The sequence below is a fragment of the Anarhichas minor genome, unplaced genomic scaffold, assembly GCF_050575085.1.
Source record: "Anarhichas minor isolate MPS153535 unplaced genomic scaffold, ASM5057508v1 ptg000010l, whole genome shotgun sequence".
NCBI lineage: Eukaryota > Metazoa > Chordata > Actinopteri > Perciformes > Anarhichadidae > Anarhichas > Anarhichas minor.
In genome coordinates, this window is record NW_027466456.1 from 2608783 (window position 1) to 2636696 (window position 27914).

The window sequence follows — 27914 nt, forward strand, 5'->3', positions numbered from 1 at the left end:
TCTACTATATATTTATTTAAATAATAATTGTTTGCTGTATTAATGTTCAGAATGTTGCTCATTTAAATGTGTGTATACTGCTTATAAATATTAGGGGGACGTAGAGCAAAGTGTTATAGCGTTATCAGTTCCAAGTGATACTTACTAATAACTACTTCTGTTCCACTGCTGTTAATATGTTTTAAAATGGGAATATCTGTTGTGACTTTGCAAAAGTACCATCCGCTGTCCTGTTCTGTTGCGTTTGATAAAATGTATGTCGGCCAAGTCCCTTCGGTGTCTTGCCCTTCATCCTTGAAGTCCTGCATTGTTTTGTTCGACACCAAGCTGGAGTTCTTTGCAGATTTGTCAAAGATCTCCTCGGAGAGATTGTGCGATTCGAATGAAGAGGGGTTCAAAAACCAGATCACCCGAAGTCTGCCATGTGTCTCTGTCTTCAAACGACACTGGAAAGTCACAGAGGAGCCGAGAGGCACTTTCACTGTTGTTCGTGTTTCATTCAGAATCACAAGCACTTGATCTGATATCACCAGGGCTGCTGTGATAGATAGAAAGAAAGAAAGATATTAGATAGACAGACAGACACACACACAGACAGACAGACAGATGCGTGAGTTTTACTTGTAACAAACTATCTTTACACTGTTGTATAACTACTTTTACTTAAGTAAAATCTTAAATGCGTGACTTTTAATAGTGTATTTTTACACTGTGATATTACTATTTTTGGTTAAGTAAAATCATAAATTCATCACACTTGTAACAAAGCATCTATACACTGTGGTATTACTACTTTTACTTAAGAACAATCTTAAATGCATGACTTGTAACAGAGTATTTTTGCACTGTGGTATTACTATTTTTACTAAAGTAAAATCCTAAATGCGTGACACTTGTAACAAAGTATCTATACACTGTTGTTTGACTACTTTTACTTAAGTAAAATACTACTAATAGTAATTCTACCACCACTCGTAGCCCGTATCAAGTCATTTTACATTAGCGCCGCATGCGTTAATTATTCATTTAAACAGCCTCATTTTATATCATTAATGTTTGTTATTGTCTGTTTTCAGGAGTCTTACCTGTGAGTAACACAAGAGTCGACCGTTGCAACCACATTTCCATCGTATCATGTGAGAGGTGGTCTTCTTCTCACACTCATCCTGTCTCTGCTGCACATCTGACAGAGCCCTAGACACACACAAAGGAAAAAAACCTGTGTGTGGGTGGGAGGAGGGTTTTTTTGTTTTTTGTTTTAGTGTACTCTGAGAATAAGTTGCTGACTTGGTATAGGAACTGACTGTAGTGAAGGTTGCTTAAACAAGAACTGAAGATGGAAAGTAGTGTAGGCTTTCAAAAAGACAAGAGAGATTCCTGACCAAACGGTACTTTTAATCAAAAGACATCAAAGTGTATTGCTAATATTGTACATCCTGCTGTTGGCACACTTCGACAGACAGACAGTGAATCCCTCAGTGAGATAAATAAACAGACACTGTCTTGCTAAATGAAATAAAAAAAATGGGGCACACAACGATGATACGAGGGGTTTGTGAAACTCTTGTGGGTTTTGGTGCAAGGGTGCTAAAAACGCATCTCACCTTGTCCCCATAGCGGTGTACAAGAAACGCGACGCTTTGGCTTCCTGTGACAAGACACAACTGAGTACGATGGAGTGTATCAACTTTCTGATTCAATCTCTCACCACAGCCTACAAGATAAATTGCAGTAGAGACAACAAAGATGAGCGATGATAAAGTGTTTTTTCTTACAGAATAGTTTCATCCAGAAGAGTTGCGATGCTGATGGGAACAAAAACTGTAAAAACACAATGACTTCTACATTTTTCAGTTATGTGTTTTTAAATCAAGTACTTGCTTTGATCTTTTTTTTCTCTTCTATGTTTATTGTTATGCACCAAACGCCAAATTTATTTGAAAACCTACTTGGCAAAAAACCTGATTGCATGATAATTAGTGTCTGTGTGTAATCTGTTCATCACAGTGAAGACCAAAGGAGTGCAGTGAGCGTATAAGTTCTGAAACCTCAACCGTGTGAACTTCAAGAGACTGAAAGTAGTTCTTGCCTGTAATGTGAGCAGAGAAACGATCACAAATCATTTATTTAGTGGGACAGTAGAGTTAGATGAGCGCTGTGGCTGAAATACATAACTCATCTGTATTTTCAAATAAACTGAAAATACTATAAATTTCCACTATACTACTGTTTTTGAAATAAAAGGCAGAGATGATGATGATGAATCTCCTCGTGTGTTCTGATAGTTTATGTGTAACTTGTACTTTTTGGGGGTGGAAACAATTACAGCTGTGTCTCAAAAGCAAAGGTACTATTTTATGTTTTATTTTATATAAAAATAAGGTAATATAGTGGCAATATGATTAAAGAAAACTATTTTAATCAATAATTATATAATATTATATACTAAAGATGCAGTGGTTACAAAGTCAGAAATATAAATGTACAATTTTATCTCTATTGGATCCCACAAATACACAATAACAGATTACTTTAACACACAAGATCAATTAATTCAGTTTGTTTTACGCACAATAACGCAGATAAAGCTCACTCTGCACTTTCAGACAGATGTCAAATCAGACAATGATTCTGTTATTTTACTGCCTGGGGGAAAATGTAAAGGGATATCTGTGTTATCCAGATCCTTCTACAGTATATGTGATGCCATGAAGGGTTATAACTGGAGCTGTATGCTTCCTGAGTTTAATAGTAATGCCCTGGACCCTTAATCAACTAATCATACCTCCTTTCATACCACAAGAGTAGTTGATGCATCAAGGACGAATTGTTTTATTTTTTAATCAAACTCAACCTTGACATCTACATTATACCTTTATTGTACCATATTAGTCCCATTGAGATTTAAAATCCCTTTTCTTTTTGTAAAGAACAAATAACAGTCTTATAAACAAAACAACAAAAAGTCTAAAACACATAACATCATATATCAGCAAGGCTTGATTAAGAACCAAAGAGACTCAATATATTAAATATGTGCTACTATTAATACATTATATTTGTTGGGGATTTGCACCACTAGTAGCCTATAATATCGACCGGGTCCTGTGTTACTGTGACCCTTGTAAAGAGGCCTTGCGACAAAAGCAACACTTTTGTTGTTGTTGTTTTTTTCATATTGTGCTCTCAGGGTGCATTTTCCTTAAAAAAGAAGAATTATATTTCATCAAATTACCACAAACTAACTGACAAAGACAACTTTAGTGAAGCTGACTATAGTTAGTTGTTTGCACTGCATCTGATGGGGCAGCTGTCACTGTCACGATTATAGTTGATTTTAAAAGTATTTCACATTATGTTCCTAGAGAACCATTCCCATATTGACGCTCAATATCAGGCTTTGTTTAGACTTTTAGGTTTCTTGTTTTATTCATTGCTGTCACATTGTATTTCTTTTAGCCTTGCTTTTATGTTGTAAAGCTCTTTGCCATGTTTGTTTATGTTGTTAAAGTGTTAGTCATATCTCAAACTCTTCAAACTATAGCCACCATCTTCACTCGTCAGCCAAAAACTAAATATATATATTTTAATATTTTTTTCGGAATAATTTTTAAAAAAATAAATAAAAGAAAGCCACGTTTGAATCCCAAAACTGCCTTGTCTCTTCTCCGACGGCACCTGAACGCAGCACCCGCGCAACAGAAACATCAGTACCCAGAATCCTCTCCTGACGCATGCGCACCACGCACTACGGCCCAAAGGCGTTGGTGGTTGGTGTCCGTCCGAAGATGCGTTGCACTCCGGCAGCAGCATCAGTACCAGCTCCGCCGTGCAACTAAACCGAAAATAACCGGGAGAACGGAGGAGGAAAACCCGGCGGTGTTTGCGGCTCGAGCGGCGCGATGGGAGACCAGAAGGTGAGCCGGACCGGACCGGACCGGACCCGGAGGAACAGGTGTCTCTGATGGGGGGGTTTCAGGGCGTAGCGTACAAAGGAAGGAGGGAAGGGGACGAGCTGCAGAATCGGGGGAGTTTGTGGATGCGGTACGAACTCGTACTTCACACTGGTGTTATAATATTTGAACCGGCGTTTTTGTCCGGTTGGAGGTGAGGTTTATCTCGAGCATGCATGTCATCGATGAGTTTGTTATCGATGTATCGGCGTTATAGTCCGGCGGAAAGGAGAGGCAGTGAGGGGGCCTTGGCGCAGCTCCTCTCGCCTCAACAAACATTACACAGTGGTTCAGTATGAATGGACTCGTTCACTGTGGGACGGACAGCTTGAGATATAAACGTACCGGGAGTGTGGTAACGTATCAGAGGTTTGATCCGTATGATAACCGACCCGGTGTGTGTCCCTTTGAAGCCGGCTGATCGATCGTTGTTGGAGCTGCATTATTAGATTATAAATGCGCATCCTTCCGCCCGTGAAGTGTCCTCCCTCCCTCGTCCCTCTCTGATCCCATCACATCTGAAGAACAGATGTTTATAAAGGAGCTCCATGAGTCCTTCTCCTCAAACACTGATGAGCACAACCTCCTCCTTCACTGCAGAGTTTGGTTAGAGGAGAAACCTGCAGCCGCTCTTTAACCCACAGACTTTAAAGGCTACTGATGGAGAATATTAAATATGTATTGTTCAGGCGTTGGCTCTTTCAGTCTGAATGGACCAGATTCTGTTGTTTTTTTCAAATTCAGGAATAACAAAATGTTGAATTTTGTGTCTTTTCTTTAGGAATCCCTGCGTAAGATCACCCACACGCTGGCCATGAAGAATGAGGAGATTTCAAACTTCGTCTGCACCGTCAAACAGAGCCTCAACAACTTAGAGGTACCAACAACAACAAAAAACATACATGAAAACTTGAATCCTTTCTGCACACCGTTTGGTAGCAAGTGCATTCGTCCAGATACAGAAAAAAGTTGACTTCCTGTGTTTCCCTATTTTTGTTGCGGCACCAGGCGAACTCCAACAAAGTCCAGGAGGACCTGGAGTCCGAGTTCACCTCCCTCCACTCGGTCCTGGACGAGATGAAGGAAAGCATGGTGACGCGCATCAAACAGGAGAGAGCCAGCCGCACATATGACCTACAGGTACCTGCCGTTGTCCATAATAATAGCACATTTGTTATTATTTGATTGCTTACGGTTTGTTTTTTAATTCAAACTTTAGCGAGAAACTTACTCTGTTGTTGGCGTTTAATGTCGAGTAAATAATAATAATCGTTTTGTGACATTCTCTCTCGTCCTTTCTGACGCCTGATACATTTTAGCATTAAACGTTACATTTAAAGGAAAACACATAAACAAATTCCAGAGATCTCACGATGAGTTTTTAGATGTTAGGTCATCTGGAGAGCAATTTGTGCCCAGAGACTAAATTCATTATGATATTTTGATTACATTGTGATTGTTTGTTTGTCTAAAAAGTCTTGAAATCTACATGTTTAGATCACATGAAAAATCACACTTTTATCTAAAGTCAAAGTCAGGATTTATTAAAAATGAGGAAAAACACTGACATTGTGTTTATCAAATATTTTATTTGTGTGCATATCGTTGATATTAAACTTGTTATGATTTTATAGAAACCAAATACTTTATTGTTCTCCTTTTTTTTGAGGTACTGACATTTTTTTATCATATTATTATTTGTGCCCAAAGATTACATAAATAATATGATAAGAAAACTCACTTTTCTGCAAAAAGAAACTACAGAAACTATTCCAGCAAACATGCACCGATGTTATTAATTCCTCCGGGTCAAAATACCATCGACTGTGTGAAGTTCTCGTTTTTTTTTTTTTATACGTGCACATAAAACTCCAGCAGCCTCGGGACCGAGCAATGACTCTCAAATGATGCAGCTAACTCCCATCGCTTCTGCAGAGAACACACTGGTCCCATTATACTAAAGATAAACAAAACAAAACAAATGAAAGACCCGGTTATGTTTTACTTCCTTCTCAGAGTCAGCTGAGTGCCGGCTCCAAAGCCCTGGAGAGTTCGGAGGAGCTGCTGGAGCTCGCCAACCAGACGCTGTGCTCCTCTGAGACGGACAGTTTCAATCAGGTAGCTGACTCACTCCGCCACCGATGTAACGCTGCTGCACTGTTACACTGTGAAATCCAGTATCCATATATATACATATGATATTTAATCTGTCCTTCCAGTGGTGTCACACTAGCAGTTATTTTAACACAGCCACCAGCGACTCTTTGTGTTGAATGACAACATGGTGGACTACGACTCAGATTTCTCTTCGCTCCGTATCTCTCCTCTCTTCTCTTCTTCCTCCCCCGCCCTCTCTGCTTCTCCTCTCCAGGCGGCCAAAGACATTAAGGATAGGTATGGTACTCTGCCATCCATTGCTTCCCCTTTTTCCCTCATAGCCTCCTGTTAACCACTGAGCCATCTCATAATGTAGCGTGCATGCATTCAAAACATGTAGCCACCGCACCCATTTCATAGACAATAAGCCGTATGGAAAACTTTCCACTCGAGAGCCTTTTGTGTTTCCCACTGTCTTCTCTAGTCTGTACCATCCTGTGTCAGTCCTCCTCCTCCTCCTCCTCCTCCTCCTCCCTGGATGAACTCCCTCTCTAGCTCCGCTTTTAAACCTCGATTAGGTTGATGAGTTCAGTGGTAGAACCTGACAGTCTAGTTAGTGGGCCTTTCCTTAGCGAGCAGCGTTAGAATCACCTTGTTTTTCGCCTCTTTGATCCGTTTGAATAATGGACAACGCTTGTTTCCACTCTGTGTGCTCGTGTGTTTGTGTGTGTGTCTCTCTTTGTCCGCAGCGTGACAATGGCTCCAGCCTTTCGCCTCTCCCTGAAGGCCAAAGCCAGCGACAACATGAGTCACTTGATGGTGGATTTCAGCCAGGAGAGGGAGGTGTTGCAGGGCCTCAAGTTTCTCCCAGGTCTGCTCCACTTTTACTCCCAACAAATACAGATACCGCAGCGGTGATGTAATCTAACTAAGTATCACTCACACCAGCACTTTACTCCAGTTTCATGCTGCTTTATACTTCTACTCCACTCTATCCAGAGGGAGTGATGGCACTTTTGGCTCCGCTACATTTATTTAACCGCTGTATTTACTAGTTACTTCACTAATTAATAAAAAAATAAAATAATTATCAAGTAATTTTTGTCCGAAAACATGTAAAAATGTTCGCCATTGTAGTAAAAGTATACCGCCTCTTTTCCATGCAAATCAATTTGTTTCAGATATTACAATTCTAATTCGATACGCCTCATACTTTCATGTTTCAAGATACAATCAGTTCTTTGGACGAGTTCATTTCAATGAAAAACAACTCTTCTTAATGAAGTAACATATTTTTTCACTTGTTTTCAGAATAAAAATAATATAAAATATATTTTTTAGGACCTGATTAAAGTCAGAATTGTATTTATATGAGAGGGTTTTTGCACCGTTACAAATTACAATTTGACTATTTGACGGAGTTGGCAGTTCAGCGTCACCGCGATCAAACATGAACATCAATGTTACAGATAAGACAAGTGTCTTTAACTTTGATAAACAAAACACTCTCACAAAGTCTAATCGGAGCAAAACAACGGCTCTGTGTCAAACAAGCCGCGTGTTGCATTGGATTCAAAATGCCCCAGTTATCATTATTTTATATTCGAGTCAAATGACTACACGTATTGCCGCTCACAGCGATGAAACCGCAGAGAATTATCACCCAACTGTGCAGCTGTGTGAGGCTCTTTAACCTCTTTTAATGCACTTGTGTGGTTTGACAGCCCACGTAGTTACTGTAAACCACCTGTTTGTTAGGTAGTGGTTAGCTGCTGATCATAGTTGAACATTTAGCAGACAAGGAGACGGATGTTCTAGACTAAACTTCATCAGGTGGACGAAAACATTACTCCAAATGAATAATAATGTTGCTACGTGTCTGATTGATGTGTACATTTACAACGCGTTAGCTAAAGTGTATGATAGGTAGTGTACAGTGTTGCCAGGTTTCCGCCATTGGCCTACTTTTGATTAATTTGGGCTGCTTTTGTCAACATTTGGTGGTTCTGAAAATATTGTGAAAACAAAATGACCAAACAAGCTGTTTTTATGGTCAAAAACACAAATACAAAACTCAGTAAACTTGGTTGTGTCCGCTCAATTTAAGAACTGTTTGATTGTTTTATTCTATTGTCGTTGAGGAGCTACTTACCTTGACGTCATCAACTTTGACATAGAAATGGCGTTTTGTGTCGTTGATTGTCTGACTGCACTCTCTGTGGGTTTCCAAATCTTATTTATGAAACATTTTATCTTCGGTTACTTGAAGCAGATTTGTGTGCTTACAATGTGTTTTCTGTAAGGGTTTTATGGTTTTGCACAGGTTTGTGGCAAGGTTATGATTTGGTTTGTTTTTTATTAAAGTGGGCGAGTTTTAAGGTTTTAAGTTGTGATTGGGCTGGAAACTGTCAAATTTGATCTTTCAACAATGGTTGTGTACCTGTCAGCTAGTTTTGGGGTAATTCTGCCCCCAAGTGGCAAAAGTCTATTAATTCAGCGGTGACTTTGTTCCCATGTGACAGCTCTTTATCAACGTTTAATGTGTTTAAATAATCATTTTAAATCTGCTCATGTGTCTTTATTTTTTAAGTTTTGCTCATTAGTTTCTGTAGTGAAATATCAAGTGTTGAAGAAGAGGTAGAGGAAGTGGATTCTTTGATAATCCTTCTAACAAACGGTGTCTTCTCTCCAGTTCCCGCCACTCCTGAGATCCAGGTCTCAGAGTCCCAGGTGTGCGACAACACGGTGACTGTAGTCTGGACCTTACCGGAGCCCGACAACAAGATAGACCACTACATACTGGAGCACCGACGCACGAACCACGAGGGTCCGCCGCGCATCAGAGAGGACTACCCCTGGATGGTGGTGGAGGGGATACGAGAGCTGGAGCACACACTCACCGGTAGGACGGAGGGTTGTGTGTTTTTGTCGTCTGAACTGTGACGAGTCTGACTCATAACGGGATTCTTTTTTTGTTCTCAGGTCTCCGCTTTGACACCCGGTACATCACGTTCAGAGTGAAAGCGTGTAACAAAGCCGTGGCAGGAGAGTTCTCTGAGCCGGTCACGCTAGAAACCCACGGTGAGAAAAACACAAACTAGGTTTTATTTTGTTATTTATTTATTTATTTATTTAAATTGCAAGACAAAAGACAAGACATTAACTGAACAACAAGAACAGAACAGTGAATACAGGCCAATTATCAACATTTAGTCAGTGGGTGAGGATCTGTGTGTGTGTGTGTGTGTGTGTGTGTGTGTGTGTGTGTGTGTGTGTGTGTGTGTGTGTGTGTGTGTGTGTGTTTGTGTGTCTGAGGTGTGGGAAAGCATAGGAAAGGAAACAAATGTGAATTTGTGAAGGTGAATATTGGATGGCTGACTCATTTTCCATTTGCAGCGTTCACCTTCAAACTGGACGCTGGTTCGTGCCACCAGAACCTGAAGGTGGAGGACTTGAGCGTGGAGTGGGACAGCTGTGGAGGAAAGATACAGGACATCCGCAAGGAAAAGACGCGAACCAACTCCCCGATGCACTCCCCAGCCAGGTGTGTATGAATTTAATCTGCAGGGTCTTTAAACCGGAATATTTTACTATAAAAACCCTCATAAGGCCATGTGGTCATGAACTTACTGTCCTTTAGAATACATCTAAAAAATATGAATCTTTGAGTGTTCGTCTGTCTCATCAGGTCAGCTTTGATGTCACCTAAGAGAGCGCCGACAGCCCGGCCCGGCAGGGACAGATTTACAGCGGAGTCCTACACAGTGCTGGGTGAGAGTACACACTGTAAACACACAACAAACGTGCATTTCTACATCTCGAAGGGTTGAAACACACCAGACTGGAGTTGTAACTTAACAGCTGAGTAACATTCACTGCTCAGTGAAAACCCCTTTGTACTTTGTACACTGGCAATGCATGAAAAATATGCCTCGAGCCTTAATGAGTTTGTAGGCTAGCGTATTAGCCTAGCTTGCCTTGCTACACCAGCCTGTAGCTACCCAGGTAAGCTAGTTAGCTAGCCTGTCGGGCTTCCAAGATGTATGTTAAGCTCCTGAATAGATCGGGAGAGATAATTGTTTGCATTCATAATATTTATCCACATTTAAAGGAACAGTGTGTTGGATTTAGTGGCATCTAGTGGTGAGGTTGTAGATTGAATACCATGTCGGAGAACTACAGTGGCCTTCAGCTAACGTAAAAAACACAAAAGCCTCCCTATCTAGAGCCAGTGTTGGGTTTAGATTTACTTGCAAAACAAAACATGTATCTCAACCTACGGAAAGTGTTGACGCTGTAAGTCTAGAAATGAATAATCTGGGTTTATGTGTCGAGACAGCCGACACGATGATCGACGCTGGCCAGCAGTACTGGGAGGTGCGGTTCGACAAGGAGAGCAAGGCCTTCGCCGTGGGCGTCGCCCTGCGGAGCCTCGGACGATTCGACCAGCTGGGGAAAAGCAGCGCTTCCTGGTGCATCCATCTGAACAACTGGCTGCAGCAGAGCCTCACAGCAAAGCACAACAACAAGGCTCGAGCACTGGACTGTGCCATCCCAAACAGAATAGGGGTCTACGTCAACTATGACGAAGGTACCATAAACACGTACTTAGCACTGTTCGAATGATCACAGACAGAATCACTGTTGAGAGCTTCTCCCCCGCAAAATAAAATGCATGTTGCAAATACACAGTCTATATGTTGTGGTCTATATTCAGTTAGTGAGTCTGTGTTTGGACTGTTTCACTCTGAGCACTTGTAATGGACTTTCTTCAAAGTATTTTGACAGTTTAAAAACTAAAAGTTGAATTTATTATTTTTAAAAATAAATAATTGACAGATTAACCAACAATGAAAACATGTTAGTTGTAGCCCTACTTTTTAAAATAAACATGTCTTCATTCTCTCCAGGTGTTCTGTCTTTCTACGACTCCAAAACTAAACAGCTGATGCACACTTTCAAAACCAAGTTCCAGCAGCCAGTTATACCAGCTTTCATGGTGAGAAACGTCCTCCTGACGTCTATAAATACCCCTGTTATCTAAAAGAATGCTCTATTGTCCCCGTGCCCTTTTTGTTTTTTCAACCGCCTGTTGATGTGGTGCTTCCCCTGCAGGTGTGGAACGGCAGTTTTTCGGTAGTGACGGGCCTGCAGGTTCCCAGCGCCGTGCAGAGCGGCCAGAGGAAGAACAGCGGCACCAGCAGCTCCAACGCCAGCCTCACCTAGAGAACAGCTGGACGCCTCCCAGCTCTGCTTCGAACCACATTCACCGCCACCGCCGCCGCCGCCGCAGAACACCTCCTCTCGCGGTCCAAGCCATATCGTATCAAAGAGTTACATCACCGGAGTTTGATGGCTCAGCCTGTTCCAGTCTCTGTGTTGCGTAAATGGTTTTTCTGGGAACAAGTGAGTCATCAGTGACAGAACTCTTCCGATGTACGACTCTGGCTGTTGTGATTGTCGGGAACACATTAGCTGTACTAGTTTTTCCTCTCATGTCATTTAAGCACTGTCCTACTGCTGCTAGAGCAAAGACTTAGCGCTGGCCGCTGCCCTTCCTTCCTTCATTCCTTCATTCCTTCATTCCTTCATTCCTTCCTTCCTTGCCATCACCAAAACTGTCAGTCGTACTGTCAGCTGCAGGTTCAGAGTCGAGGACCTGACCTGTCTGCTCTCTCCCTGTGCCTTCCTTCTCATTTCCAAACCGGATCGGGTGATCCGCACCCACATGCTCGTATTTCACTGCAAACCAATGTGGTGACACTTTCTGTGACGCTCATGTCTACAATGCATCATAAACATACTTGTAAAGCATTATAATCTGCTTATAGCACTGTATGATTATAGTTATTAGCACTAATAAGCACTAATAAATCATAATGATTTATTACAATAATCATAACACATACAGCATTTTATAATGACCTATAAGGTCAAGTATCATAATACTTCATAAGCATTTTTCAAGGATCATAGTGTATTATAATTGTAAATAAATGTAATACATTATGTTTTCATAGTCACAATCATAATTTCATAATCACAATATAATGTGATGTTTAATTTACTCTAAGTGGTCATTGTTTACTTTAAGAAAAGTGAAGAAAATATTGAATCTATGCAAGAACAACACATAAAACGTAACATACATTTTTACTAATATAGTTATGTTATTATAAGAGTACATAATATTGTAATAATAACAACAAAACATAATCTTTTTATAATGCATTATTATCACTGTTTTATAATTATAATAATTAGGTTTTGTGTGTTCTTGCATAGATTTCATGATATCTCTTTCACTTAAAACAAACAATGACCATAAATAATGACATCATAATGTATAATAACAGTGATTATAATCCATTAAAGAAATATAATGTGTTACAACCATGAGATTTCAAATACACTGATACTTGCATACTTAAATAATTATGCAATTGTGAAGTTTTACGACACTTGACCGTATAAGTCGTTGTGAAATGTGTTATGATTATTGATATAAATCATTATGAATATTTATGAATGCTTATAATTATACAGTTATATTACAGATTATATTACAGACATGTGTGTCATGGAGAGAGTTAACTGAATGCTCTCCCTAATTAAGTTAAAACAATGTGTCGTCAGCGTCATTATAACCTGGTTGTTACGTAGCTTAGCGGTAATTATCACCCACCGATCAGCCGACCTATTTAACCCAAATAACAATCTGCTCCTCGACGACGCTACTGAATAGAATGTAGTTAATCATATCAGGACACTTTTTAACAACTGATGGCTCATCAGAACAACACACATTAGAGATGTGGTGTTTCATTTCTTGCCGAGGCATGCAGACCTAAAGGTGTTCACTGCATTTCACGTTTTGTAGTCGTTGAATCAGAGCTGCTGTTGTTTTCTTTGGAGTTAAATCTGACAGAAAGACTCGGCACAGAGAGTTAGAAGGGAGCTTTTATCAGCTTTTATGTAGAGGAGTCATCCGATAATGGCTTCAGGATTTTTGGAAATAACTACTGTATTCATTCTATTCACCTGACTGCACCCTAATGCTTGTTTGTACAGTGTGTGTGTGTGTGTGTGTCTCTATACCCAATAACACCCCTTTATTTACTGAAGAGGAATCCCATTATGAGTCCGTAGAACAAATATAACAAATAGCTAGTAAGTATCCTCTGCTAACACATTGTATTATGAGAGGTAGCCAGGTTTGGGGTCCACCTGGGTGAGAAACAAAAGTCATAAACTCTGGAAAACTGATGTTATGAAGTCCTTATTTGTGCACAGCGTCCAGGTCACATGTGGTAACAGTCTTGCTTTGCCGTGTTGCTCCTTCTGTGTGCATCTCCTGAATAACTGTAGCCTGCAATGCTTTAAAAGGAACACCCAGCTGAGATTTATGTTCACTTTATTGTCACATGTTGACACAGTGTCACAATTTATTGTAAATAGTTTTAATTGTTCCACTATAATGCATCCAGTCATTGAGGTAATAAAGGAGCGAGAGCACTTTGTTCTTGGATTTCTGCTTCAACCAGTAATAAAAACTAATTAAGAAACAGATTTCAACTGTATTTATACAAAAACAAGTTGTAAAACAGGAAAAAGACAGAACATCGTAAAATGTATTTCCAACTGCTGCATAGCACATACTACAAGTTGCTTGTTCACATGTCTCTGATTTGATGTGACGGAAGCAAGAGTTTTACTTCACTGAAAAGTGAAATAATTTTATATTTATATACAATGGGTACAAGAACCCGAAGCCAACTCTACTCTATGTATTCCTTCATTCTAAAGCTGCATCGATTCGTTGAAAAAAATGTAAGATTATTGTATTTTTCATGCGAAAAAATGGCAGAAAATGCTGTTTTCAGCCTCTCTAATATGGAGAGTTCCTGCTTTTCTGTTTTTTATTTGATATTATATACATATTAACACATTTAAAGACATCCCCTTGGACTCCTAACAAACTGGGATGGACATGTTTCACTATTTTCTGACATTGTGTAGACCAAATGATTAATCGATTAACCTAGAAAACAATCCGCAGATTAATCGATAATGAGATTGATTTGTTGGTTGCAGCCCTATTTCATTCACACTTCACTGTATAGAGAGGCAGTAATATATTACTATATATATATATATATATATATATATATATATATTAGCTATGTAAAAATATTTACAATACAATTCAACAGCTGATTGCATTACAAAAGATAGACAAAAACAACACTGATGTAGAAAAATGGATTGGCAAAATGTACACCGTTGTCAGTCGTAAATGTGCAAAATGTACAAGAGAAACTCGGTGACGATAACGTGTCCCTGGCAGATGTTCACAGATGTTTGGAGGGGTTCCCACCAGGAGAGGTCACTCTCAACACTGGACCTTTTGCGCCAACTTGAGTTTCAGCTCCGATATCGCTGCGAGAGAAACTAGAGCACATCAGACAATAAGCTTTGATGTTACTCACACTAAAATAGAAATGGTACGTAACAGAAGAACATGAATGCTGAGGCCTCCAGGTGACTCGGAGTATCAGTGTGGACTTACTCTGTCCCTGAGGGTCTGTGAGGGTTCTTTTCCTCTGATCCAGGGTTGCGGAGGAGTTAGAGGGGATCAATCTGCGAGGAACAGGAACAGGACCACCAACTGGAGGCATCATTGCTTTCTTTGGAGCGTTTTTCTCCAGTTCTGTGGAAGACCAAAAATGATTCACGGTCATAAAAAAAGAAATTTAAAAATGTCTATGATATGTGATGATATAAGACGGAGAGACTTACGTGGCAGTGGAGCAGCTGAGGAATCCTCTGTCTGTTTTTCTTCCTCCTCCACTGTTTGAACACAGATGTTAGTTAGCAATGACAATGGGGGGGGGGGGGGGGGAATGCAGTCACACCTGTTTATGTTTGCAAGACAGAAAAATGTGAGGAGTGAAGACAGATTGATTGATGGGGCTTTGGTGGCAGCAGAGTTGTACTCACGCTCGTCATTCACATAAAAATGCTGTTCTGCAGGTGGTTTAGGGGGAGGTTCAGGGGTCGGTATTCTTGGAGCGTCTGCAAAAGAAGACATGTAATCACAGTTATTAAAGGCTGATATAATGGCCAAGGTGCTCAATAGGCTTTGCACTGAAGGAAATCACCTAAGCCCCTAGTTACAGCAGGCAGAATAGACGCTTGTTGTATGCATTGTTTAAAATTGAACATATACAGTACGGTATGTTCAGTATAACAAAGGTTAACATGGAGACTGTTGCATGCTAGTTATAGGGATGGCATTGTTGGTCGGTTCAGACTGTTGGATCCCACTACCTTTGGTGGTCTTCTGACTTTCCCTCTAGTGTCACCATGAAGTTCTTATAGAACTTATCGTATAATTATATTAGGAATTATACATGACTGATTACCCAGATTTGAGAACACTCTCCTTGATGATAAGGACTCAGTAAAACAAGCCAAAACAAATCCACTCTTTGGTTCAACTACAACCAGGACACAAATGCAACTTGTGAAGACGGGCGTCAAGCAAGCGTTGCATTGTTTTAAGGCGTCACAAAGGTTGGAAACCACTGCTGTGACTGTAGTATTTACTTGAGTTACAAAAGTCCGAAGCAAAACGAAACTCTGTAGAGGAATTTATACCTGCCGCACAAAGGCTCTAAAGCAACAACCCATGAGTGATTGGGTGGGTGTGGGCAAGCAGACTCACAAAGCTACCATACCTCCACAGCAAAACATCAGTGTTATCTCTACACCCACTGACACAAAGAGAGTAAACCAACCGCTTAGGATTTTCCAGAAAGTACTGATGTGTTAGGTTTGAAATATAAACATTTTAGTTGTTGAATTGATTTATATTATAATAAAAAGAATCAACTCAAAGTCATTGTTTGTGTCAGTGTGACTTGTTGGAGAAAGTCCAAGATTAGTTGTAAAGGTGGAATTTCCAGATACCTGATTGCGTCAAATGGCCTCAGCAAACAGGTGTGGCAGACAGTGCAAACAGTGTGGTGGCTGTTAGCGCGCTCTTGTGTTAGGAAACAGTACCTTTTTTGGTGGGTACACTTGGTGGGACGAGGTTCGTCGGGGCCTGCTGAACGTTAATTTCTCCGTTTTCATGATCTTTACGAATAAAAGCTGATAAAAAAAAAAAGAATTAGTCGTGCATACTTTTGGGTAAATGTATGTGGAATAATAATTACACAGCTTAAAGGGTCACCTTAAATTCAAAGTGAGGGAGCGAAAGGACGGCAAAAACAGAGAAGAATAAATAGGGTGAAAGAGAAAAGTAAGATGTTTTTTAGTACGTACAGATGTTTGCCTCATAGAGTTCCTCAGTGATGAGAGGAGTCAGAACTCCTTCAGTATTTTCCACTAAATAGTTGATGACATCGTGTAGCGTGGCACACGGGACCTGCACGGAGAACGACTTTTCTTTAACATCTCAGGAACAATTAAATACTTGCAGGGATATGAAACAGGTTGCGACATTAAAATTGAGTAATGAGAAGGAATCTGGAACTTGGTCCACACACACACATGCATGCCTTAATTATTGCCTGCAGTGTAATACAAACATCAGAGGTGACTCAAACGGAAATGAAACTAGAACCTCTGTGTTTACGGGTAATCAGTTTCTTCACAGGAGGTCACATGTTACAATTAATCGGAAATTCACTTCCACCTCTCATCTGAACAAGAACAAACTCCAGCTATGAAGTGTAACTGGTTCTTCCTCACGTACTGTTCTTCATAGCTCAAGTTGCATACGGGAAAAGCTCATTTACAAAAGTATATATGTAAACACAGCTGAATTTATCAGCCAGTAAAAAGGCAGTTTCCTGTCTACAGTATTATCCAAGGACAACAAAGGATTCCACTTTCGAGACCAGACCTCAGTCCTTTAACTGTGGCACCTATAGTACAAAGTACATGAGCGTGTTTCTTTTTTATACTTACAGGAACGTCCACATCAATGACGAAGCCCCCTTCGTCTTTAGGAATCACGCGGTAGTGGCTGATTTTAGAGCTGATGGAGAAAGAGAGAGGGAGTCAATTAAAACACAAATGAAATAAACAGACAAACAGATTACAACCCGTCATCACATGCTAGAACAACACATGTGCAAAGATAAGTCAGATTCAGTGTCATTTTACCGTTTATATTTTCTTCTAATAGCACAAAGTACTCCATTAAGTGATGATGCAGTTTTTGTAATATGTACGCCTATGTAATAGATCTGTGTGGTAGAGTGTGTGTTTATGCCTTGAGTATGTGTGTGTGTGTGTGTGTGTGTGTGTGTGTGTGTGTGTACCCTTCAATGTCCTGTCTGGTGGTGACAGCGAAGGTGTTTTCGATACTCCCGGGTCTCAGCAGCAGGTTTCCTCTCTCGGCCTCTCTCTCCAGCACCAGCGCTGCCTCCAGACGGGTCACGCGGTGGAAACAACTGCAGAGACACCAGAAAACACAGAAGACGTGAGACAAAAAATAAAGAACATAACGGACATAAAACTGATTTTACTAGTGATACATCGAGACCCCACACACAGAGTTTGTAAATAGGAGAAAGTGTGAATTAAAATCCACATCATCAGCCAAAACCTCATTGAATTAAAAACATCATGGCCTTGATTCAAGCCTCATAATGCTGCATTTATTTTACATAAATAAATGGGGTTTTAGATGATTTATTTCACATTTAATCCTTCTGTTTATCTGAAACGTAACATAGAACAATATGCTAAATTGTGTCCACTTTGTAACTGCTGGTAAAGCAACACACAAGACTCAAAGCTGAATTGAGATACTACATTTTCTTTTTTACCAACATGCTTTAAGTCCAATACATAACACTGTTTTTGTTCTGGATTCTGCTTCAACTGTAGCCCATTATCTATTCTGCATGTGGTTAAAGTTTCACAATTGAGGAAGCAAACCAAAGATAGATAGATTCATTAAACACTGAAATACTTAAAACACCTTTGCTTCAAAATGCTCCTCTCAAATATGAATTTTTGTTTCACGGTAGCAGCCGTTTCCACAAGAATCAGACAAACAATCCAACAAACCAAAGAGATAACACGACCTCTTTGGCAGAGGTAATAACCAGTATTTCACTTGTGCAATGAGCGTCAATACTTTTACGTCTTTGTTTGTACTCACGCTGGCATGTCTCCTTTGAGGCTGGTGTTTATTCTTGCTTTTTCCGTTTCCACTGTCTCTTTTAGCATGTGGATCTGGCCTGGGAGCAGGTTGAGGGAGGCAGGTACTGAAAGCTGTACAGAGACAGTTTCTGCTTTAATTCATCAGTGAAAATAAGGGCCTGATGTTCCAAACTTACATCATGAAAACACTTTATTTGTTCTTTCTTCCTCCTGTAAAGTGAGCTGAATGTAAAGCTCCACTGACCTCGGCCACAGAGCGGATAAAGCCCTTCCACAGCTCACGAGCCTCTGCGTTAGGAGCCTGCAGACACGACGGAGGAGAGAAAAAAACTCTGAAAATTAGGAATAACAAAAAAATAAATGAGGATGATTTTACATATTTCCTGCATATTCCCTCACAGTGAATCTGATATTTTCATCTTTCAACTGGAGATTGAGTCTGGCTGCATCCAAGTTACGATCCTGGCTGTTGTCATCCGTTATTGACACCAATCCCCTGAGATCCACTTTGTCGATGTACTGATGAAACACACGAAGACACAAAGATTCATTAATAATCATCCAAATCTCTGTCTGTTAAGAACACACATCTCTGTGATAACTTACATCAGCGTCTTTCATCTCATTGAAGAAGAACAACGTGTTTCCACACAGGCAGGTCCACAGTTTCCGAGATGTCTGCAGAAACACACACAGAGAAAGACATACTGACTAAACGATAACATACCAATCAAATATACATATATATATACAGTATATAAATAAATAAATGACTATATATATATATATATATATATATGGAGATAAATATCAAAGAAGAACATTAATTCAATGTGGCTTTATTGGCATGAAAGAAAGCATTTTCCAAAGCATCAAAATAAAAAAGTAAACAATAATATTAATATTGATATTAACACAACTTTATCATGTTTATACAACAATCTATATGCAGTACATTTTTTACATTGTGTGTGTGTGCGTTGTCTCCTTCTCCGAGCAGTATTTTTTTATTTTGAGAGGTCATGAAACTCTTTTAAATCTGGGACGACAGAGTTGAATTTGTCATTTAAATATTTTAAATTTTAGCAGTTCGAGCAGTGAACACATATTCTGTTTTCATTTTGATTGCCTTGATTTTTTTTGGGATTTCCAGTTCGTGGTCAACGAGCTTGTACTTTAGTTTGGATCCGTCTCTGCTTTCTATTCGACAGTAGTGAGATATTCTGCAAATACGTAATCATTGTTTTTTAGATAACACTCTAATCTGCTTTGGCTTTCAATTTCTTCTTTCCAATCTTCTACATAGTTTTTCTTTACATTGTGTTATAATTACTTTATTATTTATCATTATTTGTGTTCAACAGAATGCAAAGAAAAAGGCAGAAGAAGGCAAACGCTTGTTACACAACAAGGAAATAAACAGAACAGCTGCAGTCTGTGCAGGGGACATTCCTGAGCCCAGACTTTATGAGTCAAGCATTAGAACAGACACCAATGTGTGATATTAATAAACAACGTTTGGTGTTTGGATCGTTTGGACCTGAAGGGAATCTCTGTCACCGGATTGATTAGTTGTGAGTTTTGGATTACCCTGTAAAGACATGTGGTTGCTGTGAAAAAGGGGCCTATATACAGAAACTATATAGTGACAGGTGGCTCCGCCCACAGAAAACAACACTTCAACTAATTTCACCTGCTGCTGTGCATTAAGTGTATTTCTAGACCGCTGTATTAACTATTATACTTTCTCCTTATTTATATACTGATGGAAAGTAGAGTTGAGCTCCTCTTCCGCACAAAATACACATGATGAGTCTAGTTCTCAAACGCGTGCTGAGAGGCTCTGACATTCAGGTTGTGTCAAAGTTGACAGGAGTGAAGAACCCTGACATCATCTGCACATTGTTGAGATGCCAGTCAGTCACTTTTGTCTCCCTCCCGAGAGGAGGGGAGGGGGGGGGGGGGGGAGTTACTGACAAAAACAACAACAACAACAGACCTACTTCAAACATAAGCAGTCATCTACAGCCATGGGCTGGAAGAATTACTCAGATATTCTACTAATTTGTACATCACTTTAATACCGCAGCTGGCAAATTTAATTTAATCTATAATATATATGTATGTTTATATATATATTTTCCAGTTTCATAAAACTACTTACAACAAGGTCTGTTGATTATCTTGATTGATAAATAGCACCACAGGTAAGAGGAAAAATATGTATTTTTGATAACATCTACAGCAGCGAATTGCAACATACACATCATATATTATATAAATCCCTGGCAGTGATCATTTTACTGCACACTATTTACTTTGACCTTTGATATTGTTCGCACATCTTGATGATAAGACTAACATATTTTTACTTCAGTACGGTTTTGAATCCAGTACTTTTACTTGTAGTGGAGTATTTATTCCACCACCGCAGATGACCGAAATATGCAAACATCTTAATAAAAATAAGCTTTATTTTGCAGTCTATTCCACAAACAGACGAGAGTGTTTCTCAAAGATTTTGCACAAAATACAACAAACAGTTCTGTAATGCACTACCTTATCTCTGAACGACCTCTTCTCCAGGTATCCCTCATAGTAACAGGTGGGCAGCTGGCTCCTCTGTCGCGCTGTTAGCTTTTCCATCATGATGGTCGATGTCCACAATACATAAAAAGCTTATATACAGATTTGTCTGAGCCCTTCTGCCTGGTTGCGGTAAATCGCTCTTGTATATGAAAGTGAGGAGGGAACCTATGCGCAGCGTCCTCGCCGCTGATTGGTCAATGCGTGTGGAGTGGGCGGGTGCTTTTTAAAAATATCCTCAGGTGCGACAGCTGTGCACGTCATGGACGCGTTTGACAAGGATGGAAATCACCTGGCTGTGTGCCTCACTGAAACTAATCAAGCGGGAAAAATTTTACTGTAGCTGGTTATATACGGCATGAAACTCACCAGAAAGTGAATTTAATTAATTACAATTAACAAACTACCCGGCTGTACATAAGGTAGTTAAAATTAGCTCCACCACCAACCTAATAGGTGAGAGTCCAAAAGGAAAAAATGTATATGTAGCTCCCTCTGCTGGATGAATTCGTTGTGGTTTTATCAATATAAAATATATGAGCATCATATTACTTGTAATCGCTCATGGAGAACCAGGGATGTGTTTTTAGGAAAGAAGCTGAAGAGCCAATTGGAACAAGTTGCAATCAAAAGATCGTATGAAAATCTCTTCAGTTAAATGTCTAGTTTATTTTAGTGACATGTTGTCTTGCTACACCTTTATTTAATTATAGCATCCTTAACAGCATGTTATCACAATCTGCTTTTCGTCACCGGGGGACGTAAACCATCTCCAGCACTCATGAGCTTCCTCATCAGTGGAGCTCCTCCATAGCAGCAGCAGAGGTGTTGTGTACGAAGACAGATCTGGGATCTGTTGGTGTAAGCAGCAAGGTAAGTAATGAATATTTTCTGGTGTTATTTGTTGTGAGTCCATCGATTTATATGGGTTTTATGTCAGTTTCCTGCCAGAATTCAAGGCGTTGACAGAGCCAGGTCAACATTTAAAACTTTATTTTTATTATTATTATTTTTTTAAATATTTTTTTTTATTACTATTTTTATTATTATGATGATTATTATTATTTTTGTATTATTATTATTTTTAATATTATGATGCTGATTATTATTATTGTTTTTACATGAAGTCTACGCATGTTGTGTCAGATGTGCTATATAATTAAACTTGATTTAATCGTTTCATCTCTACTCTATGACGCTTCAACTTACTGGGCTGCCCTCCGGCAAGTCACGTGACTGTGTGGCTTTTACGCAACTCTCCCTCCAAACGGCTCTGCTCTCTTCATCTTGGCACAGCACACCCTGCTGGTTTTGGAGCAGGAGGGGAGATATCTTTTCTGTCATCACCGCAATCTCAGAAAAAGGTGATCAACGTTACTTATCAAACGATGGGGAACAGAGACGACGAGTATGACTTCTTGTTCAAAAGTGAGTGGAACCCAAACTGCTTGTAGATAGTCTGGTTTTGGTGTTAATTAGCGAGTAAACGTGAGGTTAGCATGCATGCTAACCGTGTTACACCGTCAGTGGTCAGCGTTAATATCAGCTGGTGGTTAGCGGCTAAGCTAACTGTAAGCTAGCCAAACGGCGCGTGTCGGTGCTTTAAAGGTGTGGTTATTTAGGTTAGGTGTTATCAGATGTCCTCACCTGTACAACCACACCTTTAAAGCACCGACAGTGGCGTAGTTACTGAAATCTAAGATCAGGTGCATTAATGCAAAAGGAAACGAGGAGTTCCCTTTGTGGTGGACCTGAGGAAACTCACTCCAAATGAAAAGGAAACCCTTGTTGTGGCTTTGGTTTTAAATTAGACACCGTTAGCTGCTTCAGGTGTGTATTTGCCAAACACCTCTTTGTTTGAAGGCTAAGGGCTTATTTACACTCCCAAGTAATTATAATGTTGACCTGACTGAGTCACATTTTACACCTTGGAGTTTAGCTTCCTGATAACATGTGTTGACCTCCTTTTTGTGTAAACAAATGTATAAAATCTATTAACATGAAATGCGTACAAGTATAAGACATCTCTGGATTAGAAGATATGGCATGTCATAAAATACTAAAAATAATAATAATACAAAAAATAAAACCAGAATCTGCATAGATGGATATAAACTAAACAGATAATTAAATCAGAACGGTGCACTCAGAAGAGTGCAGCTCTCCGCCCTCAGCTGTGTTATCTTTAAGGGCCTCTACCGGCTGGGGGCCAGTAAAAAGCAGTTCTTGAAGGGGTCAGCAGGCAGTTACTGGCAGTATAAAACCATAAAAAGGTGTTTTGAAAAAGTACGAGTCACCGTAACCACTAGAGGTCCTTGAGCATGCAGCCATAACTGTCGACCCCAAAATATTATGGAGTTTGCCGCCGCAGAATGCCAGATTAGCTGTGGACAGACACAGAGAGGCACACTCACTCACACACACACGCATGCGACTGATTGCACAATTCTTTCTGGTTTTCAGACCTTGCTATCTTAACTGAAGTGGCATTTGTCTGAATAGGAAACGGTTTGTTGTTGTGTTGTTATGTTGGAGCACTCCGTGCACAACAACGTGACATGATGTCGCTTGACTGAGTGAAACTGGTCGAATGTGTTTGAAGAAGCTGCTCTAAGACTGATTCACAAGCGAGCTTTAGTAACCTTAAGTCCTGCAGTTAACAGGAGAGCGAGTGGTTTACATGCGCAAGTATACGCCAAATCATAGGCTGAAGGTTAGATGTAGGGATTTTAATACTTAAGGAGTTCACTTTATCACTATCTAGTAAGTATAGTATTAAAGTACAGGAGAATAAGAGGCCCGGGCCAGTGTGGCAGCTGATTAGATAAACTGATGACTGGAACAGAGGCCTTGAGAAACTGTGGAGTCAGATTTCCCAAAGAGCAGGAAGGGCAAAGTGTGAGAATGATTTCTCCACACAGAAAGGAAAGCAGTAAAACCAGGTCAGCACTTTCTCTTTGCCTGGAAATGGCTGAATGATAACCTGACAATAGCGCCGTCCTTTAATGATAGCTGTTTAGTGCATTTTGTGTATCTGTCATCGTCTATGTCTGTAATTATCCGGTGGCACATTAGTCTGTTTAATGTGCATCGTCATTTACAAATCAAGGTTTATTGTTTGAGGTTAAACTGGGTGGAGTAAAATGTCGTCAAACCTGTCATCAGCTGCCACTACTTACCGTAAATAAAGACCAAAATAAGTCGGTGGTGTTGTTGTTGTTGTGGGGTTTGGGTGCTGCTCTCTGCAGGAGGTGTCTGTACTCAGCCAAAGATTGTTTATGAGGCAAGAGAAGCTTCACTCCGTAACACCACCGTACAACTGAGTGGTTCTGTAGTCCCAACAGCTCCAACTGAGTGATGCATCTTCTATCTCGCAGATCATGTGATGGGACTTTAGTCTCTGTCATATCAATAGTTAAATCTCATTCATTTTGTAGTTTTGCCTAAATGGAGACCTGCTGGTTAGCTACTGCAGTGCACCGCAGGAGCTTCAATTCATGCAGGTCAGATGAGGCACGTCAGTTATCGAGCCTTTCCTCGTACCGTTACCCTGATGAGAGTTTCAGTTTGTTTTGTTTCCAGGTGAAAAACACTCCTTACATATTATTTGACAGTTTGTCAAATTACTGCAGGGCTGCTGTTTCAATGTCTTTGTGCCTTTTTGTTTCCAGTTGTGCTAATCGGAGACTCCGGAGTGGGGAAGAGTAACCTGCTGTCCCGTTTCACAAGAAATGAGTTCAACCTGGAGAGCAAGAGCACCATCGGGGTGGAGTTCGCCACCCGCAGCATCCAGGTGGACGGCAAGACGATCAAGGCTCAAATTTGGGACACAGCTGGACAAGAACGCTACAGAGCAATCACCTCAGCGTGAGTTATTTTCTCTCTGTGTATATTGATGCAAGTCTTCCCGTGGAATAAAGATGGTATAGTTACTGTATTCATCTGGTTTTATGCTCTCACCAGGTATTACCGGGGGGCAGTTGGAGCTCTCCTGGTTTACGACATCGCCAAGCACCTGACGTACGAGAACATTGAGCGTTGGCTGAAGGAGCTGAGGGACCACGCCGACAACAACATCGTCATCATGCAGGTCGGGAACAAGAGCGACCTCCGCCACCTCAGGGCCGTGCCCACCGACGAGGCTCGAGCCTTCGCAGGTAAACCACCGAGCGGCACGCTGTGCTGATAAAGTAAGAACATCCGCTCTCGTAGTCTGTGAAATACTCAATATTTATCTTTCTTCTCTTCCCACATTAGAAAAGAACAGTATCTCATTTATTGAGACGTCTGCGTTGGACTCCACGAATGTAGAAGAGGCGTTCAAGAACATTTTAACAGGTAGGAAAAGCAAGACGCGCTGCTGTAGCTCATGAGACGTAACTCTTAAGATCTCATCATTTGCAAAATGGAATATAGGATAAAATATTTGGTCCAATGATGCTACAAAGTGGTGGCCGTTGATGGTCATCATCAATAATAAAAGGCACCAAAAATGCAACAATTTATTGAGCAAGGTAGTGAACATGGTTGCCAGGAAAACGGACAGTGGACAGCATGGTTAACATTTGGGTTGAGATCATTATTATTTAGTGATTGTTTTAAATTCAAAAGCCAGATCCTTCTAAGCACACCAGGTCTGAAAGCGTTAAACAGACCACATGGTCTTAACGTTCCCGGCTTTGTTTCTTGACTTTTCCAGCTCTTCAATATCTCTCTCAGGAATTTCTGAAATACTGTAACTGTGACTCTTGTATGACTTTTAATGACCACGGCTTTCGCCGGCTCGGACGCATTCTGTCTCCTTACATCCGTCTCTTTCTCATCAACACCTTGAGCGAATTTCTACAAATTTGGCACAAATGTCCACCGCTGGACTCCAGGATGAACTGATGACATTTTGTTAATCAAAGGTCAAAGTCCGTCACATTCTCGTGATATTTCGGGAACAACTAGAGTGAAGTTTTGTGCACTGATGGACGAACTGATTTTGGTGCCGTCAGTCACATCCTTGTTAATGCCAAATCTCAGGAACGCCCGGAGGGAATTTCTCCACATTTGGTCCATACGTCCCGCTAAACATTTAGTATGTGATACCGTACCATGACTTCTTCATGACATGCCAAAGTATGACTCTGATGATGTTGTTGTCACATTTTTATGTCCTACTAAACTACTACACAACAACGTTTATATGACATACTAAGACTGTTTTATGACATGCTACACTATGAGGTTTTATTTTTTTGTGCCATATTTCTTTCACAACTTTTGTTATGAGTTTTATGACATTCTTTGACAAGGCATCATGTTTTCTGGTTGTTTGTACGTCTGTACGTACCGATCACTATCAAGGACCACAACTGAATTATTATGTGACTTTTAAAGACATTTAATATGAAATTTTTACATTTTTTTATGACATTCTATGACTTTTTTATGACATTTTTATGACATGGCATGCTATGACATGTAGTTATTTATTTTTTTACATGTTTATTAAATCAAAGAGCAAACAACTAGTTTGTCAGCACAGATCTCTGAAGGATTCATCTGACTTTGAATTAAAGTAGAAAAACAACAACAACAAAAACAGCAAATATATCTGTCCCTGTCTGAAAAATGAAATACTTTAATCTGTACAGTCAGCTTAATGTTTTAATAAAAGTTTTTATTTTCCTACAACTGAGCATGTGCCCAGCAGTGCCTCAGCTCACACAGATTAAACTATTTATAAAGAGTTTAAAGAAATCAAGAGCGTCGCTGTGTTTTTCATGACTTTCCCTCTGCAGAAATCTACCGCATCGTGTCGCAGAAGCAGATAGCGGACCGATCTGCTCACGATGAGTCTCCGGGCAACAACGTGGTGGACATAAGTGTCCCCCCGACCACTGACGGACAGAAAGGCAACAAACTCCAGTGCTGCCAGAGCCTGTGACGCTCAACGCCACGACCCCCGACCTCCACCTATCCACCTCGACATCACATCACCTGTGCACTTTCTGTTCCTGTTGCTCCGAGAATTCTGTTTTATATAGAACCTTTGAACTCACTCGTGCTCTTCTCTTGTTTTGCCATGAATTAAAACTTTAAGAAGCCTTTATGTCACTCGGTCCGTGGAGTCGATGCAGGAACAGGGCCGTCGTCTCTGTCTTAATGAAGCCTGAGAAACTGTAAGTTTGATTGAACTGAAACTCTGTGGTGTACAGGAAGGTTGTGAAGAACATTTCAATGGTTACCACTAGATGGTGCTGTGTAAATAAACTACAGGCAGTTACTCCAACCTGGTGAAGCAGTGTTGTGCGTTTTACAGCGTGGTTCCTCCAGCTTCATTCTGTCGTCAGATAAGTTATCATGCCAAAAATGTCCTCTTTAGGTATTTATTGGAGAATATTTGGCTTAAGCTGTCATTGTTTTACTTTACATTTAAAAACTGTATAAATTTCCAATAAAATTCTTGACAAAAGTAAACTGTTGATTTGATTTTCTTACTGAAAATAATATAAATGAATACTATATTTATCTGACAGCTGTAGTTAATTGTCAACTACCCAACATAGTATTTGTGTCTCACTACAACCTGAAGCTTCACATGTTTGATGCTTTCATTGGGCAGATTCAGGTTGAGTAAGGAAACTCAATGATACGGATAATTGAGATACAACTTTAAGCTGGATGTTATTTTTAAACTTTGTCATAAAAAGTACAAAAAAAGTCCAGTATAGTAAATCATATGAAGTCATGTTCTAAAACTTTATTGCAATCGCCACATACATGGAATTAGATCTCTGCATCTAACCGATCCGCAGCAGGTTTAGAGCGGTGGGTTGTGAAGCTGCTTGAGGTTCAGTGTCTCGCTCATGGACACTTGGACATGCAGACAGGAGAAGCTGGGGATCAACCGCAACGTTGTGATTAAAAGACAACCCGTATGTCATAAATTTCATAAAAAAGTCAAAGTATAGCATGTCGAAAAAAGTGTTAAAAAAGGTCATAGTTTTAAAAATGTAAGTACAATATCTGCCTCTGAGATATATTGAAGTAAAAAGTACAATATGTACCTCTGAGATGTAGTAGAGTAAAAAGTACAATATGTAC

The 27914-nt window shown here is 40.1% G+C and overlaps 3 protein-coding genes across 3 annotated transcripts; 2 read left to right on the forward strand and 1 right to left on the reverse strand.

The window, feature by feature from the left end:
- Positions 1 to 3787: 3787 nt before the first annotated feature.
- fsd1 (fibronectin type III and SPRY domain containing 1) lies at positions 3788 to 13611 on the forward strand. The gene is made up of 13 exons (XM_076088551.1): positions 3788 to 3917; positions 4735 to 4830; positions 4962 to 5093; positions 5970 to 6071; positions 6325 to 6347; positions 6800 to 6921; positions 8743 to 8952; positions 9033 to 9131; positions 9447 to 9594; positions 9739 to 9821; positions 10390 to 10641; positions 10961 to 11049; positions 11166 to 13611. Exons 1-13 carry the CDS (start codon positions 3903 to 3905, stop codon positions 11274 to 11276), a joined length of 1482 nt encoding a protein of 493 aa, XP_075944666.1. The 5' UTR covers positions 3788 to 3902; the 3' UTR covers positions 11277 to 13611.
- Positions 13612 to 14442: 831 nt separating this feature from the next.
- On the reverse strand, positions 14443 to 20879 carry LOC142946227 (signal-transducing adaptor protein 1-like). Its single transcript, XM_076087291.1, has 13 exons — positions 20793 to 20879; positions 18840 to 18911; positions 18633 to 18752; positions 18478 to 18534; positions 18232 to 18344; positions 17384 to 17515; positions 17028 to 17097; positions 16380 to 16482; positions 16116 to 16205; positions 15051 to 15125; positions 14850 to 14900; positions 14620 to 14760; positions 14443 to 14501 (listed from the first exon to the last, which is right to left on the reverse strand). Exons 1-13 carry the CDS (start codon positions 20877 to 20879, stop codon positions 14443 to 14445), a joined length of 1170 nt encoding a protein of 389 aa, XP_075943406.1.
- Positions 20880 to 21885: 1006 nt separating this feature from the next.
- LOC142946357 (ras-related protein Rab-11B-like) lies at positions 21886 to 27287 on the forward strand. Its single transcript, XM_076087522.1, has 5 exons — positions 21886 to 22247; positions 24491 to 24686; positions 24783 to 24976; positions 25077 to 25157; positions 26609 to 27287. Exons 1-5 carry the CDS (start codon positions 22208 to 22210, stop codon positions 26752 to 26754), a joined length of 657 nt encoding a protein of 218 aa, XP_075943637.1. The 5' UTR covers positions 21886 to 22207; the 3' UTR covers positions 26755 to 27287.
- Positions 27288 to 27914: the final 627 nt, after the last annotated feature.

Bases quoted from the DNA above. Each gene is read 5' to 3' on its own strand.
- fsd1 (XM_076088551.1), top strand. The intron at 6,922-8,742 runs GTCTGCTCCACT...TCTTCTCTCCAG, and splicing joins GGGCCTCAAGTTTCTCCCAG to TTCCCGCCACTCCTGAGATC. The intron at 10,642-10,960 runs GTACCATAAACA...CATTCTCTCCAG, and splicing joins CTACGTCAACTATGACGAAG to GTGTTCTGTCTTTCTACGAC.
- LOC142946227 (XM_076087291.1), bottom strand. From the start codon at position 20,879: ATGGAAAAGCTAACAGCGCGACAGAGGAGCCAGCTGCCCACCTGTTAC. The intron at 18,535-18,632 runs GTGAGGGAATAT...TCGTGTCTGCAG, and splicing joins ATGAAAATATCAGATTCACT to GCTCCTAACGCAGAGGCTCG. The intron at 18,345-18,477 runs GTCAGTGGAGCT...GTCTCTGTACAG, and splicing joins TTATCCGCTCTGTGGCCGAG to CTTTCAGTACCTGCCTCCCT.
- LOC142946357 (XM_076087522.1), top strand. From the start codon at position 22,208: ATGGGGAACAGAGACGACGAGTATGACTTCTTGTTCAAAA. The intron at 22,248-24,490 runs GTGAGTGGAACC...TTTTGTTTCCAG, and splicing joins GTATGACTTCTTGTTCAAAA to TTGTGCTAATCGGAGACTCC. The intron at 25,158-26,608 runs GTAGGAAAAGCA...TTCCCTCTGCAG, and splicing joins GTTCAAGAACATTTTAACAG to AAATCTACCGCATCGTGTCG.